The sequence below is a fragment of the Gavialis gangeticus genome, unplaced genomic scaffold, assembly GCF_001723915.1.
Source record: "Gavialis gangeticus isolate Ggan-Ray unplaced genomic scaffold, GavGan_comp1, whole genome shotgun sequence".
Lineage (NCBI taxonomy): Eukaryota > Metazoa > Chordata > Crocodylia > Gavialidae > Gavialis > Gavialis gangeticus.
In genome coordinates this window covers 17,156,274-17,172,693 of record NW_017729019.1, presented here as the reverse complement: position 1 = coordinate 17,172,693, position 16,420 = coordinate 17,156,274, and the positions used below count along the sequence as shown (strand labels likewise).

General features: G+C 55.5%; 1 protein-coding gene across 1 annotated transcript in view; it reads right to left on the bottom strand.

Moving 5' to 3' along the window:
• OPTC (opticin) overlaps window positions 1-6,194 on the bottom strand; it is a 19,067-nt gene extending 12,873 nt beyond the window's left edge. The window contains exons 1-4 of the mRNA XM_019513768.1: window positions 6,136-6,194; window positions 5,971-6,048; window positions 2,982-3,213; window positions 1,990-2,143 (exon numbers count right to left, since the gene is read on the bottom strand). Of these exons, the coding sequence (XP_019369313.1) occupies window positions 1,990-2,143; window positions 2,982-3,213; window positions 5,971-6,048; window positions 6,136-6,194 (523 nt within the window). The remainder of the gene's footprint in view (window positions 1-1,989; window positions 2,144-2,981; window positions 3,214-5,970; window positions 6,049-6,135) is intronic.
• Between the last annotated feature and the right edge of the window lie 10,226 nt (window positions 6,195-16,420).

Genomic DNA, 16,420 nt, shown 5'->3' with positions numbered 1-16,420 from the left:
CCTGGGGCAGGGAAAGTGGGGAGATCTGTCAGAAGCCAAAAGCAGGAAAGAAGAATCAAGTACATCCTCAGCCAGGCCCATGTGGCTGTTTCTTTACTGGCCTAGCTGCCCGGGAGGCAACAGGGCTGAACTGCTTAGCACCAGAAGAGGCCATGGTCTGGCATGCAGCGTGCTGGGTCAGGAGCAGAAGGGGATGTTCTCAAGAACGTGGGGCCTTCCCAAGACTCGCCTGTGATCATGAACCTTTCAGACCCAGCTGGCCTGGAAACCCAGCCCTGCAGCCAACCCTCAGCACATTGGGGCGACCAAAACCTCCCTGCTTGACCTTGCGAGGTCCTGGCAAACATCTCTGCCAACTTCCCAACGGGAAAGGGGAGAAGACCCAGCCCCAGGGAGCCCATGGCAGGCTTCACACTGGGCTCAGGGTGGGGTAGGAGAGGTCTTTGCCGTTCTCTGGACAGTGTTTCTCTAGAGCTCAGACGCCACAAGTCTCAGGGCTCTTATTTAATGAGCTCCTGGGGAATATGGTAGGCACAAGCCTCTTTCAGATGAACCGGGGCTGGCTTTGCTTGTTATGTAGATACACGGAAGTCTTTATTCTCCAGGGCCGCTGGCCCTAGATCTTCCTCCAGCCCTGAATTCAAAGGAAGCAAGCCAGCAACATCTAATCAAGAGGGAAGCCACACACAACCAGCCCAAGTAGATGCTTACAAATTAATCAACTCAGGCCAAATCTCTCCGTGGGGGTGGCAGATCTGCCAAGGAGACACCAGCGTCTTACACCAGGGATTCATTTAGCCCTTTGACATTGGAAGAAATAAAACAAAAGGAAACAGTTTGCATCAAGCAAACATCTGACATCGCTCCATCTGGAACTAGAAGGCACCAGGAGAGTGTGGTGGCAGGAGCAGCAGGATGACAAGATTTCTAGTGCCAATTAAAACTCTGTTGGGTCCCCCCCACCCCTGTTGTCTCCCCCCAGAGCATGGGAAAGATTCAGCATCTATTAGCAGGGGGGAGTTCAAAGCAGAAAGGCAACAATTTCCCTTTGCCTAGTACTTAATTTGTCCCAGTTCCGAGTGACAGAAAATGAATAAAGATATTTATCCCTCGCTACAGGATTTTAATTGTCACTAATCTAATTGCTACTCTGTCCGACTGGTGCAATGTCTCTGCTCATTAACGCATTGCTGCTTTGCTGGCATTTGGTGTGGTTCTTGTTGCTTCCGGGTGCTTCCTTTCTCAAGCCTTCCCACCTGCTGCTTGAGGAGGGAGAAGCCTGCCGAATGGAGCTAATATGGAGCTCGCGCCGTTTCCTGCGGAGGAGAGCATTGCACGGTCTTGCTCTCCCCTCTTCCAGACCCCACATTTCCTCTATCCCAGGCTGCCCAAGGGGAACTCAGAAATTCCTGCCCTGAACTATGAAAGGGGCATCTCCATCCCTCTGACCTCCAGAGTTTCCTCTCCCCCGGCAGGGCGAGCAGTGCCAATGACAGAAACCCGAATCTCCCTTCTGTTGTACACGGGAAGAAGATTTCTCTGCACATCTCTCATCCCTGCTATTCCCAGCTGAGAGGAGCCTCTTTCAGTGTGTAATTCAAGGGTGGGACTCATTGCCACTAGATATGGTGGAAGCTGACAGCTTAACCAGAGCCAAAAAGGGACTACACGAATTCTTGGAGGAAAGGGACATCTGTAGCTATTGAGAATGGGAGGGAGGGCACAGCCTCTGAATCAGAACTTCCTAGACCCTAATTGCTGGAGGCTGCAAGAGAGAGAAAAAGAGTGGGAAAAAAACCCTGGTTGGACCTAGGTCACTCTTTCAGCATCTGCTCTCTGCCCCTGTGCAACACAGGAGGTTGGGCAATAGGGTCTGACTCAGTAAATGGTTGTTCTTCCACCCCCCCAGCACTGGGGACATATCCGGCACCATATCTGGGATCCAAAACCTCTGTGCAACAAGATACCATGGGCTGGCGTCTCACTCACCCTGTTCAGTTACGAACCCGAGCAGCCCTGGCCCGACAGGGTTCGCTGTGGTGGACATGGGGGGCCATTTCCTTGGTGCAGCAGTTGGCACGGCTCTGGTGCTTGGCATGCCTTCAGGGGTTTTGGCTGGAGGAGCCAACGTGCCAACCTCAATCTGCAAACACAGGGTAGGGGTCATTGTGGTGCTGAGCTCACATGGCAGAGCTGCCATAGCTTTCCCCACTCAGCAGCTTCTCCCTTTCCTCTCCAGGGCACCTCTCCACAAAGGGAGGTGCTGGGATGGGTATGTGGATAGCTTGGAGGGCTACCGGGGAACCCACTTCAAGGATGAGCTGGGATTATTATGTCAACCTGAGGGTAATATGCACCCCCTCCCCTTGGAAAGCACCTAATCCCTTTAGGCTCCTCTGGGGACCCCAGAGATGATCCATAGACAGACTGAATGATGTGGGGGGCTCCCGGGTTCTCCCAGTGGTAACACAGCAAACCTCGATGCAGCAGCAATAGCAATCACCTGTTGCACCTATACAACATCTTTCCTTTCTAAGGGTCCCATGCTGCCTTACAGACCATGAGCCAAATTTAGAAGCAATGCATATGGGCTGGGAGAAGGTTCTGGGTTGTTAATAGCTGGGATGTCTAGCCAGGTCTTGGAAAGTTTTCCCGAGTCCAGGCTGAGTCCATATGCGACAGGAGCCTGGGAGATAGTGCACAATGCCCCAGATTTGACTATCACTTGGCCCCACTGATCAGATTAGGCCAACCCTAACCTTGTATCTTGCTGGGATCCTATGATCCCTGCTGACTTCCTGCCCCTGGGGCAGGGGGCTGGACTCGATGATCTTCCAAGGTCTCTTCCAGCCCTAATGTCTATGAAATCTATGAAAAAAACCTGCAGTGAGAGCAGAACCAGGCCCCACAGAGGCTTGGTGGCACCCCCATTGAAATGCACCTGCACCCCGGGCTCTGGTGCTCTGCTGACTTTGCTGTACCTTCGGGGCCAGATCACCATAGTCGTACAGCTCGTCATAGTTGCTCAAGTCAATGATGTCCCCATAGTTGCTCAGGCTGAGATCGTAGTTGTCCAAGTTAAGGCTCTCATAGATGGTGAGGTCAGCACTGGGCTCCTCTGTCTTCTTCCCTTCTCCAAGCGGGACAGCCAAAGCCAGAGCTGCCAGCGCCAGGGTGATCATCCCCAGCAACACCACACTCGGCATCCTGTGCCTGGGAAGGGGAAGGGAAGCAATGAGGCATTTGCATCTCTGTCAGGCTGACCAGCTCAGGTCTCTGCTCCACCATTTACAGGGCTGGGGCTGTGAGCTCCAGGCCACATGTCCTCAGTGCATAGCGCAGTGACCTCCCGACTGCAGACTCCTGCTGTAGCCAGGTGACATGGGCCTCTGAGGCTGCAGGATTACGGTACCCCGCGTAGGGATCCCAGGGAGTGGGTTTGCAGGCCAGGATTCGGGGGACTGACACAGCTACTGAGGATGGGGTCTAGGGACAAGGAGACTAGTGCATCAGGGTGGGGATGAGGTCGCATTTGAGGTGTGCTCTATTGGGAAGAGAGCATAGTGCAAGTGGGGCCTGAGAATACGCCAGCAGCATTACGGGTGCATGTCAGGAATGGCCCTGGGTCTTGCTCAGGAGAATGATAACTAAATACACCCTGATATCTTGTGAATGAGACTCTAGGAAATCCCCTCTCCCCACAAGAATCGAGGCAGGACAAGCAGCCCTGCTTCCCCAGGGCAGGTTTGCAAGTGTTCAGTCCTCTGTGCATGCATTTTCCAGGAGGGCTCTGCTCCCACAGAGAGCCCCAGGCCCAGCAGCTCTCATTGCCATGGCAATGGACCAGGCGTTCAGAGCTGCCCAGCGCCCGCTGTGTACCCAACGCCCTGCAAGCCTCGGCCTGGCTGCGGGGGCTGAGCTGTCTGGAAAACCAGCTTAGGTGGCACTATTGGATGTCTCTCTTCTTCACGTTGCCTCCACCGGCTGGCAGCTGGTTACACCCACGCTCCAAACTTTCCCTCCAGCTCCTGCTGCTTTCCGAGACTTGCTGACCTTGTCCTTCGAAGCACTTCAAAGCAGACCGCCTCTGCAGTGGTAGGAGGACGCCAGGGTTTTCCTGCTGCAGAGAATAAATGGGCTTGGCCTCTGGCCCTGAGAGGATTAGGACGGTCCTTCTCTTTTCAGGTTGTTTCACACTCGAGTGCCCCGCTGGGTGGCAGAGACCCCAGATGCTGTGCCAGCCTCCCCTCTGGCTCAGAGCAATTGGGCACGCCGCCAGCAGGCTGAGGGGGTGGCACAAGCCACAGAGAAATGCCAGGAAGGAGGAAGGAGGGCTGGGGACACGAAGAGTTTTTTGCTCTGGCCTGAACTCCCCCACTGCAGAATGGGAACAGGGCATGAGGCCAGCACGAGTGGTAGCAATGATGGTCATAACACCACGCAGGTGCTAGTCTGTACATTAGCCACAGGTCTTGGAGCCGCACGGGTGGCACTGCACAGAGAAGGCAGCCCAGACAGGAGAAGGGCCTTGCCCAGAGCCTCTCACAATAGCCTCCTGCAGCTAGGAAGAAACTCAGGAGTCCTGCCCTACTTTCTCCTGCCCTGCCAGTCCCTCCCAGAAGTGGCCAGATTGTCCAGGAGAGGGACCCTCCCCTCCCGTGGCCAGTGTCACAGATTGGTGCAAGTTCCTCATAATCCATCCCTAGGGAGGGTCGCACTGGGCACCTCCTGAGCCCCTGCCCCTGGCTCCATGGCAGGACCAGAGTTTTCCTCAGCTGGAAACTGCTCTTTGGCTAGCCTACGAGGGACAGCCACAGTCACCAGCTGTGGGGTTTCTGCAGCCTGAGACCCCAAGCTGTCTTCTCCTCATGGCAGTGCCCACTAGAGAGGCTGGCTTATTCCTCACTGGTTTAATAGCACATGTGCACTGGGGTACAGTGTGCAGCCTGCGGGGTGCATACATCTCTAGAGCTATACCTTGGTGGAGATCTGTGTCCAGGCAGCCAGGGGGGTATGTGCACGTTTTTGCACATGTGTGTATGCAGAGGATGTGTCCATGCACAAGGCAAGGGGTTAATCTATGCTGCCCGTCTGTCTTCCCCTGAAGGCACATAGTTGAAGCAATGTTTTAAGTTAGGTGAACAGTTGCCATTGCTGCACACACAAGTGCCCATCAGCCTGCTCAGCTGCCCGATTTGCATGTGTGACCCATGCGACCCCTGGATTGGAACCCGTGTGGGGAGATGGCTCAGGGAAGGGACCCCCTACCTCCTGGAGGAGCCCTTTTGGGGGAAAGATCACACAGTTGGTGAGACTCGAGAGACAGCAAGACGCCTATGGCAGCGGGTCTCCTCGCTGCCCGCTCTGAGGGCAAGGATGCCATCCAGCCTCACCGGGATCCCTTTGCAAGTGGATCCATTTCATTCAGAAGCGACTCGTGCCTGGAGAACGTCCACAGGATGATTCAAAGCGCTGGGCCCATCTGTGTGTGTACACAAGGCAGCGGGCACGCACACACACACACGCAAACACACCCCTACGAAAGCATCCATCCCTAGACACATGCGCACACGCCCACTCCTACGCCTCGCACCCACGTACGCGCCAGCGTGTGGACGCACACGTGGCCCATGCTCTCCGGCACACGCACACATACCTTTGCTCCGGAGTCCCTTGCACGCATGCACGCCCCGCCCCACACAGCTATGGAAGACAGCACTGAATCCAATGATAGCCTGAAGTGGCGGTCCTTAATCTCTCCTGCTTTCCCACTGATCAAACCCAGCATTAAGAGAGTAATAAAAAGCCTTTGAAACGCACACTAGAGGCAGACCTCATGCATTCTGCATCAGCGCAGTCCCTGGGTAGCCCTCGCCCCCACAGCTCATCTGAACTGCACTTGAAAGCCCCTGAGCTCAGCTTGTTAATGAACAAGGGAGAGAGAAAGAAAGGCACAAATTGCAGACATACCCTTGCTCCTTCCTGTCTGCCTGGGAGAGCCCGAACCTCCCCTCTCCTGATGTGCTGGAGCTGAAAGGGCTCGGGAGGCTTTAATGAGGGTCCTGGGAGGGCAGGGCTGGCGGAGGGGCGAGAGCCAGCACAACCAATCAGGGACATAACTATCCCGGGGCCCACCTGCCCCGCTTCCCCTCCCCCATGGTGACCCTTCTCTTGCCCCCGCAGGGGCCAGCCATGCCCGATTACAGCTTTTCCCTGGGAGGCCTGGCCGAGAGCCGCTTTCCTTTCCTCGCCCGGACTCTACAGCAGCTCGCACATCACCTCCAAGGGGAGGCGAAGGGGGCATCACGGCAAGGGGGCAAGCGCCAGGTCCTCGGTACTGCACCCCACATAATCCGTTGGGCCAAAGGCACCTGCCATCTTAGCCACCAGCAGTTTTGCAGGCTCAGCCTTTTGGTCCTTTGCAGAAATGTTGCCCAGGGCTTCATGCAGCCTGGCTGCATGGGTCGAGGCCCCCCCGGGAGCTAAGGCACAGGTGTAGTGCTCAAGGCCCCCTGGCATTCGATGTTGCTGGAAGAGGGTAGCAGTGGAGCCTCACAAGTAAAAGTGCATGCCTGGTGTGCACAGCCTGTGAAACTCCTGGCTCTGGGGTAGGATTTCTCTCTCCAAAGGGCTACATCACTTAGTCTGACTGAGGTCCTCAGACCCTAAAGGCCCCAGAGACTATGCATAGAGGGTCTGGGGCTCCTCTCTGCTTGCTCCCAGCCACTGGGTTGCCCTGAAGGCAGCTACAAGCTGCGAACAAGATGCTTCGCGGAGACAGCTTTGGCTGGGATGTGCTGAGCTACCTCGCAGCAGTCAGTGAGAGAGGAGGAAATGCCCATCTGATGTTCCCCCTTGCTGGGAGGCATTTTGAACTGTCCCCATCCAGGATTTGACGCAGATTGAACCTGGGAGGGAGCAGGAAAGCCTGCCCTCAGGAGGCAGGATCTGCCTGGTCCACGACCAGCTGGTGAACCGGGATGGAGCCGCGCCAGGCTGGTGCCAGCCCCGTGATCTTAGCTGGGTGGGCACCACCTGATGTTCAGCGCTGGGCCTTGCTTGATGGGGTGCCGCAGCTGGGAGCTCGCTGGCTTTGTTCTGGTTGCTCTCACGGCCAGGACGGGCCCGCATCCCAGCAGCCAGATGGCTGTTTAAATTCAACTCCTCATCAAAACTGCCTCTCTGTAGCCAAAACTCCAGCTGGAAGCGGCCGCCCCCACCTCCCCCATCCCCCTGCCCCTCCCCATAGAGCTGAGTGCTGCTTGCACCTCTGCAGCGCTGTTGCTTTGGAAACCTGCTTTGCAAACCTTCCTCCCCCCTCCCCCTGCAAAGAAAACAGGAGAACAGGGCTGGCGTCAGAGCTGTGCCCCTCCGTGGGGGACAGGAGCCTCGAAGGACCTTGCCCGTTCCAGGGCTGTGAAGGGCACGTTGCAGGGATCAGGTGTCGGTTGAGCGCTGGCAACCTCCGCATCGGCCCCAGGTGACAGACTGGTGGATGCAACCTCCCCATCCTTAACCAGAGAAGCCATGACCCCATGTGTGAGAGGTTAGCTCAGATCCCTCTTCCCTTCAGATGACGCCCAGGGGATGCACCCTGTGCTGGGGAAAAGTCTGAGATTTCCCCTAATATTTCATGTGAAGCGAACCTGCGGCAGAGGCCGGGCAGGGACGAGGATCGTGTTTGCAGGACATGGCATCTGCCCGCCCTGGCACCAGCTGGTGCCACTCTCTGAAATGAGGAGTGTGGCACTGATCTCCTTGGTGATGGACCATGAGAGGGGCTAGGAAACTGCAGGGGAACCATGCTGAAAGGCAGGCCAGGCTCCCTGCCCCAGGCTCTGGCTCCAGCTCAAGGCCCGGGCATCCAGCGCACCTTGTCCCACTCTTATTTTGCTTTCATGCCACCCGCACCATCCCCGGATGAAAGGCTCTTGCTGGCTGCAGCTGTCACCCCTGCCAGGCTGTGCCACGGCCTGCACAGAGAGGGAAGGCATGAAGTGCAAAGGCTGTCCTGGGTGCCATGACCTGGAGCACCTCCACACCTGTCATTCATGCCAATCCCTCAGTGCCATCCTCGCTGGCCTGGCAGAGCCCCGGCAGCCCATGCCCTGCAGCCTTCACCCAGCACTGGCTTCATGCTCCCTGGAGCAGTAGGGGCTGGCATGCCGAGCCTGTAGGTAGAGGGTGACCCTGCCACTTCACGCTGCCTAATCCTGCCCTCCCCGTGGGAGGGAGCACCTCCGTTGCATCCCTGAGCTGAGCAGAGGCTGGTGTGATGCAGCAGCATGAGGAAGAAACAGCTCTGACGGGGTGGAGGGGGATGAAGAAAACAGGAACGTAGGTGGGAAGAGGCTGCCTGGGGTAGAGGCTCCAGTCCCCGCTCTCCCAGGCACGCAGGGGCTGTATTGCTGCTGAGTGAATTCCCCCACCCGGCTCCATCGGGAAGGGAAAGAGGTGAGGGGGGAAGGGGAGGGTGGAAACCCTGGAAAAATCTGCCCTCTGAGGCAGCTGGGGCGCACTGCCCTGTCTCTGCAAGGCACGGCAGGGAGCATGGACCTGCGCTAAGCCTCTCTAAGTCTCTCATTAAAAGGCTCTCTGGCCGTGGTGATGGAGGCGAAGTGGCAGCCCCGAGAGGAGCGTTCCAGCTGGCTCAGTGCGGCTGCTGTTTGAAGGGCCCGACCGCCGGGCAGGGGTCAGGTGGGCGAGCTTTGCCCAGTTCCTCAGTGAGGATGAGGCAGAGTTGGTTCCTGGAGAGCGGGGAGAGAAACTCTGCTCACGGGCAGGAGGGAGGCCGGAGGCAGAGGCTTGCCCACCAGGGCTGAATGGGGAGAACTGGGGAAGTGCTCTGTGGAGGGCACGATGGGGGCAGAGGTGGGTGTCCTGCCTCGTAGCCCTGATCAGAAATTGGAATGAGTTATATAATGTTTTGCAAAAAAAAAAGGGAATACCGGGTGCCTGCCAGTTGGGACTACTGCGAGACAAAGGTGGCATGGGCAGAAAGCCACAGAAGTTGGGGCATGTTGTGATGCAGTAGAGGCCCCAGGGCGAGGTGAATTCAGACCTGCAGCAGCTCTGCCAGACCACTCGCCATTGTCTGCAAAAGGAGGTTTGCCCTGAGGTCCCTACACACACCTGTCCGGGTGACAGCCACCCGCCACCCCAGAGGTGCCCGTATGTCAGTGGTGAGCGAAAACGCATGGAAGACCTCAGCCCTGCAAGACAGGCTGGCAGGAATGATCCACACTGGTGCTTCCACAGGTATGGCCCAGACTGTGGACTGTAAGGTGCTTTCATACAGGTAGTGATTAAACCTCCCCACTATAGAGTCAGCCATTTCCCCATCCGATGACAGCCCTCGCCTTCCCTTGGCTCACTGCGTTGATGCACAAACATCCCCTCCCCCTAGGAATTTCTTTGATGTTGCTGCCCCTGTCATGCCCACGTCCTCAGCCCTCGACAAGAGCTAATTAGGAGATCTCTGGCATTCTCCTTGATCCCCACTAACACAGAACCACATCAAAGGTGGAGCAGCACAGGAGCTACCACCCCACTTTCTGCCTTTGGAGTTGCAAAAGGCTGCAGTTTGCAGGGAGAAGAAATTAATACCTCTCTGTTTCTTGTGTTAATATTCTGCAGGAGACAGGGCTGTCTCGTCTGGAGAGGCAGCAAGTTAACGCATACCCAGAGAGAATTTATGATTCATGCACCAGGCACGGTGGAAAATACTAAGACTTACCCTGTAGCACCAGGCAAAAGAATAGGTGGCTCCCTGCACCCATGCTTTGTGCGTGCACACACACTTTCCTGCCAACGTGCTGTGACCAGAAACCTACACCTAGGCTCATGCGTTCACACCCACACCCCCGTGCCCCTGCCCACCCATTTGTGATTCATGCCTTGACGGCAGCACCGCATGAGTTTTCCGTCTGCAGCAACGAGTTTGAGAATTCATTGCTGCCTACACCCATTCTGTCCGTGTGCACAAGCCCAAGCAGGCGCGTGCACCAAGCCAGACGCAGCCGCTCCTTCACAGAGGGCCACACTTATGTCTCAGCTCTTGCTCGTACGGATATAGCCCCTCCAGCCCATACATCTTCCAGAGACGTTTGTGCACTAGCACGTGGACCTACACGCACAGAGATCCTCCGTCTCTTTAGGGACGTGCACACGCACAGATTCACGTGTGACTACGCACCACCTGCACACATTCACTACCCCCTTATAGCTTGTTCTGCTTCCTTGTGAGCATGCAAACTGATGGCAGCTCACCCCAATGTTCAGTGCCTTTGCACACTTCATTGGTAAGTGTGACACGCTTCTAAAGTGCAGGCCATATCTGCCTCTTGCACTTAGGGTGTAGAGAGGATAACATCCAACTACCGCTGCCAGCCAATAGCTACTCCTTTGGGTCCCTGGCACAGATGCTTTCTTGCTGAGCAAAGTGAATAGTCCAAGGCAGACACATACTAAATATTACTTCTCATCGCAGTAAATTAACCGCTACAGTGACCTCGTGGTAGCAGTAATCTTATCCGAGTCAAAGCTGTGGACTGCGAGTCTGGGCAAGCATTTGCTACAGGCTGTGCCGAAAGCATCACATTCCTTTCGCCTGTAACCTGGAGGCAGGACAGCAGAGGCCTTTGCTCTGGTGCTGGGTTCATGCCCTGCTTGATAACTCATGGCCTTGTTTGCTGAAGGCTGACGAAAGCAGAGAAAATGGCTTAACCAGCTCTAATCCTTTGGGGGACTCCCCTACCCTGGGAGAGCCCCAACTCCTCATTTACAGTCAAATTTCTCCACCCTTCTTCTGGCAGAGAGGAAAGGCCAGCAGTTTCCACATGGCAGTCGTGACACCGCTGTGATGAGCAGTGACCCCAGAAATCTCTCTCAGAACAAATAACTAACTAGTGAGCCGCTGGCAAGGGCTGGGACAACAAGCTCTGACCGCACCTCCAGGTCTCTTTTAAAATCATTTTATTTTCACTGCTGTGGGAGAGGAGAAGTGAAAATACCACTGAGTTGAAATCAGTTGAGAGCTACAATATGTATATAGCTAGATATGTACAGTCTACCGGTATATATACACACACATATATATAAATATATACATAGGGCTTCTGGCTTTATGGCGGAAACCTGTCAAGCCTAATAAATGCTGTTGGCAGCGTTCGATCAGCGACCTGAAGCTCACTATTTCTGCAGTGTTGGTAATACTTCGCTGAGGACGTGAGTGGATTACAACCTTCCCTCTCATGTTTGTCGGTGGCTCGTTGCTGGAGCTGGAGGTTTTGAAGGAACCACAGGGCAGCGAAGACATTGCTTGATCCGTCCCATCGATTTTCAATGGGAGTCGAACATCCAGCCCCCATGCGTGCTATCCGAAGTCTCCCTTTGAGAAGCTTTGTTCCATTATTGGCGCCAAAGGGGGGTAACTGCAGCTGTGGCAGCTTGTTTTGCTTTTTAAATACTTATTTAAACCTGATGTTTCCCCCGTTGACCCTTAAAAAGGAACCTCGACTGCCCTCGCACATGAGCACCCAAAATTAGGGCTTCAACCCCTCGACCTCTAAACCCAGAAACCCTATGCATGCAGTGGGTACTTATCAAAAAAGGGGGAGCACTACATGTAACATCTGTGGGGAGAATAAAAAAGATGCTCTACCAGGAGAAGCTACGTAACAAGGAAGAGAGAGGCAGCTGTGTTCAGTTCTATAAAGCCACAAAGGAGGAAACACGGGTAGGAGAAGGGATGGAAAGGAGAGTGGGACCAAGAACCCAGCTCCATGGGAACTCAGCAGAGAGCAGGGGTGTTACTCTGGGGTCATTCAGATCTGACTTTGGCCCCATATTCATAAAGATAAGGGCCAGCTTTCCCATCTGCATTCCCATTAGTAACACTGAGCATGCCTTCCTAGCCCTGGGCCTGGGGCAGCATGGCTCCTCCCTCATTGGAGCATGTGCCCATGCGATACGGGGTATTTGGTCGATTATAGCCTGACCTGAATCTGCTGGCTTCAGAACAGGCTCTACGGGGTGATTGATCCTGCCTGGAGCAGGGGGCTGGGCCAGATAACCTTGTGAGGTCCCTTCCAGACCTGCTTTCCTATGGTCCTGTGCTGCTAGGGGATGGGTCTTTCGGATGGGAAAGGGGGTGGCACGTAATCTGTTGGCTACATAGTTGTATCTATGCATTGTGCCGTGCATCTCCACAGTGACATACGAGCTGAGAAAGAGAGACCAGAGGAGAACAGATGGATGGAGAAAGGGGGAAGGGAGGAGGCAGAGGGAAGAGTCCTCCCGCAGTCTGCAAAGCTGAGGCTGGAGGAAAAGCCCATGCACAGGGACGGAGAGTCGCTGGTAGCAAGGGGCTGCATTGCCATGCCCCACTGGCAGTGCTGCTGCAGCTGTCTCAGGAGACCCGGGGAACATCAGCCCCCTGCTCCCTTTAGCTGCTGAATGAAGGGCAGCCCCTGCATTGACAGACCCCCCGGCACGCCCCACCACACCACCTCAGCAGACTGGGGGATAGCCATCTGGTTTGCTTTTGGACAGCCTTACATGCTCAGGCTCCACCATCCCACCCCCAAGAAGCCAAGCGTTGAGACACCTCCAGGGAGAGCGAGGGTCTCTGCAGGATGAGCCTATAGTCCACCCTAATCTCATGAGCAGCTGGGGACGGAGGTGAACAGTTCTGCCATGCAGCTGTGGTCATGGGGGTGTATCTGGCAGGCTTTCCCCCTTCTGTGAACAGGGGCGCACACTGACCTGGAGCACACCAGGCTGCAGCCCCTCCATCGTGTCCTCAGGCACCTCCTCCTGAGGTTCTGGCTGCCCTTCTCCCAACACCTTTTCACTCCTCATCTGGGGACCTACCAACTCCCAGGACCTCCTGATCAACCTCCTCCTGGCTCGGACCAAGCTTCCCAGCTATCAGACCAGGAAGGAGGCCTTGGCTGGGAGAACCTGGGTGTCTGTGAGGCCATTCTCCTGCCACTTCCCCACAAACATTTCAACATTTTCACCCAGCTCCTTGGACTTGTTTGAGAGGTAGTGGCACTGGCCGGTGCCTCTGCTTGGTGACACCCTTCATAACCCTCATTAGCAACCTGTGACCTTCACTGTCATCCCTGTTTCCTCTTTTCTTGTCCCACAGAATCTGTAACGCCCACTCCCTTCGATCAAAGCAGGCCTATAGTTTGGGTCCCCCTCCATCCCTGTGTCATTAATAGGCCTAGATGAAAAGCACCCATAAGTCCAGCAAACCTGCTATGAAGGTGGAAGATGAAGACCTGGGAAAGACCAATATGCCAAATCATCTGAAGTCCATGATGCTTCAGGGCAGCTTTCTGCAAGAAGACTCCCCATATCCCCATGCAACTGGACTGCACCCAGCGTGACTGGCACAGGAGACAGCAAGAGCACCAGCCCTGCTTGGCAACACATGCTGGAAGGCCGATCTGCCAATGCATGGAGGATGCTTGCCCCGTAGGCACAGCAGATCAGCAGAGCCAGAGAGCTCTGAGTCACGGAGGTGAGCGCACAAAGTGGTGGAAACACGGCTCACGGCTGAGACGCCTGAAGCAACAGGGCTGTGGGAGAGGGTAAGCAGGCTATGATATATGAGTCGAGCGTGTGTCACCCAGCAGCGTGCTGATCAAGGCGGGGACCGGGGGAGGCGAGGGGGAGGGAGAAGCATTGAAAGCATAAGCTCAGCGCAGAGCAACACAGCAAACTCGCATGGGAGAGAGTAACAAGAGGCCTCCTCCATCCACCGAGCTGCAGGGCAGGTGAGGCTTGGCACTAGGCTGCCTGAGTAGCACCCAGGGCCCAGGACAGGCCTCTGATAGACACCCACCCTGAGAGCCCCGCCTTGGAGGCACTGCCATGCAGCAAGGATGGCACCCCAGGATCAAAGGACTGTTGCAAGGAGGGGAAGAGAGAACTGGAGCCAGATTCGCACTGGTACCAACCAGCACGGATTCTCCAGCGAGCACTGCAGGGGAGCTGGCCCGCGAGCCGACCCGGAGATGGGCAGGGAACTGATGAGTTGGCCAGGAGCTTTTCATGAAACTCAGAGGAGCCTGGGACAACTTCTCCCATGGTTGAGACTTCGCTTCAGTCCTCCCCTCAACCCCTGCATGTCATCTCCTGGCGGCAAGGTTTTCCTTCGCCCTTGCGAGCAGGCACATCTTTCCTGCGGATACGGCCTGTCCCAGGGCACAACCGCTTCCTTGTGCCCCACTCCCCTCTGCAGTGGGCAGCTGGCAGGAACAAGCCCGCCGACCGCTCTCAGCCTCCACGGGACTGAATTCAGGTGGACCTTTCTGACAAGGCCACTGAGATACGCACAGTGCACCTGGCCTCATCCTAACCTGCCACGGTGCTGCCTCTGAGCGAGAAAAATGGCTCAAGCTAGAGCCATCCCCAGGGAACAAATGGGACAGAGGTGCGGGGCCACATTGAAGATGGATCTCTGGGAAACCTAGGCCCCCCCTCCCAAACCAAGCCCCTCTGACCGCTGGGTGTCACTGTCGTGCTTCAGAAATGGGAGGCAGGAAGTATTTGTCTGCTTGCAAAAAGGCGCTGTTTGAAGATCCAGATGTGGACCAGCTTCTTGTGCCTGCTCCTCTCCCCACCTCCACCTGCCAGCTCTACTGATGCAAAATCCAAGGCACTCTCCACCCCTCAGCCCCAGCCCCTGGAGCTGATGCTCTTGTTGGCGGGGGGAGACATTGTAGTGCAGTGATTCTGGACCAGTGCCTAGAAGCCCAGTTACATACACCTCTCCCATGGGCCAGCCTAGTCTAGCTCCATTCAGGCCCCCACTCTCCTGCAAGCTCTCAAACTCATCTGGGCCCCTGGGCTTGACGTTTTTGGGTGCTCACAGTATCAAAACCACTGCAGAATCAAAGCAAGCGAGCACCTGAAGGAAGGCACAGCTGCCAGCAGCAAGGCAGGGCAAAGCCCATCTGTGTTGAATCCCCCTACTATTCTGACACCAGGGCAGACCAGCATCTTTGTCTGCCCAGGAGAGGTATTGCTCAGGATGCCTATGACCCACTCTGACCACCTGGTGCTCCCCTGGGTGATATGCAGGCATGGGGAGGGTGCGAGGAAGGGCTGGATACCCTGTCTGCTAGGTGTTCATAGCATCATAGAAAGTTTGGGCTGGAAGGGACCACAGGAAGTCACATCTAGTCCAACCCCCTTCTCCAAGCAGGACCAGCCCCAGCTAGATCATCTCAGCCAAAGCTTTGTCTAGCTGGGTTTTGAAAAGGATGGAGCCTCCACCACCGCTCTGGGTAACCTGTTCCAGTACTTTAATATCCTCCTAGTGAAAAAATTCTTCCTAATATCCAACCTAAGCTTCCCTTGCTGCAACTTGAGCCCATTGCTCCTTGTTCTGTCATCTGCTCCCATTGAGAACAGCCCAGTTCCGTCCTCTTTGCAACCCCCCTGCAGGGAGTTGACGGCTGCTATTCAATCCCCCCTCAGTCTTCACTTCTCTAGACTAAATAAGCCCAGTTCCCTCAGTCTTTCCTCATAAGTCATGTCCCCCAACCCCCGAACCATTTTTATTGCCCTCCGCTGGACTCTCTCCAATTTGTCCACATCCTTTCTGTAGTGGGAGGCCCAGAACTGAACACAGTACTCCAGATGTGTACTGTGCACATCTGGATATGTACTGTGTACCCCCCAGCTATGTGTTGCAACAAGACGGCAAGTAGATGCAGTAAGAAGATGGCAGGCGGCAGAGGAACCTGCTTGTTGGTGATGCTTTTCCTTCTGTATGTGCAGGAAGGTGTGTAAGGCTCTGCACACCTGCCCTACCTTAGAGAGTAGCTGCACCCAGAATCCTCTGCTCCTTGGGGAACCTCACTGAGACCGCGACCTGGCTCTCTAGCAGGAAGGAGGTGGATGAACCCAACCCATAGACACTAGTGATTGAGTCAACCTATGGGGCTTCCCTTGGACATGCCCAAGCATTGTGCTAGCCATGCCAGGACAGAACAAGAGAGGACCTGGCCTGATGCAGAACCTGATCTGGTTGCTACACCTGACTGAAGGGTGCTGTGTGCCCTTGGAAGAGAAGCACCAGACCTGGATCTCTGAACCTGGTTGGACTGGACAGTAGTTCACACTTTAAAAGGCAACTTGAGGTCTCTGCTGGTTGTTGCTGCTTTGGAAATGCAAAGGCTTTGTCTCATAAAGCTGCTATAATTGCCTCACAATCACTGTCCAGTCCTGGGCCCTCTACCTCACCCACCCGTCATACAGCTCCCGAGTAATCTTGCTTGCCGAGCCTTCATGCTGGGTGCTCTCAGTGAGGATGAAAGTCAAGCTCATGAACAACTATGAGCTGGAGTGGAGTTGGGGGAAGATGCTGTTAGACCTGCATTGACCTGTGGGCCTTGATTCA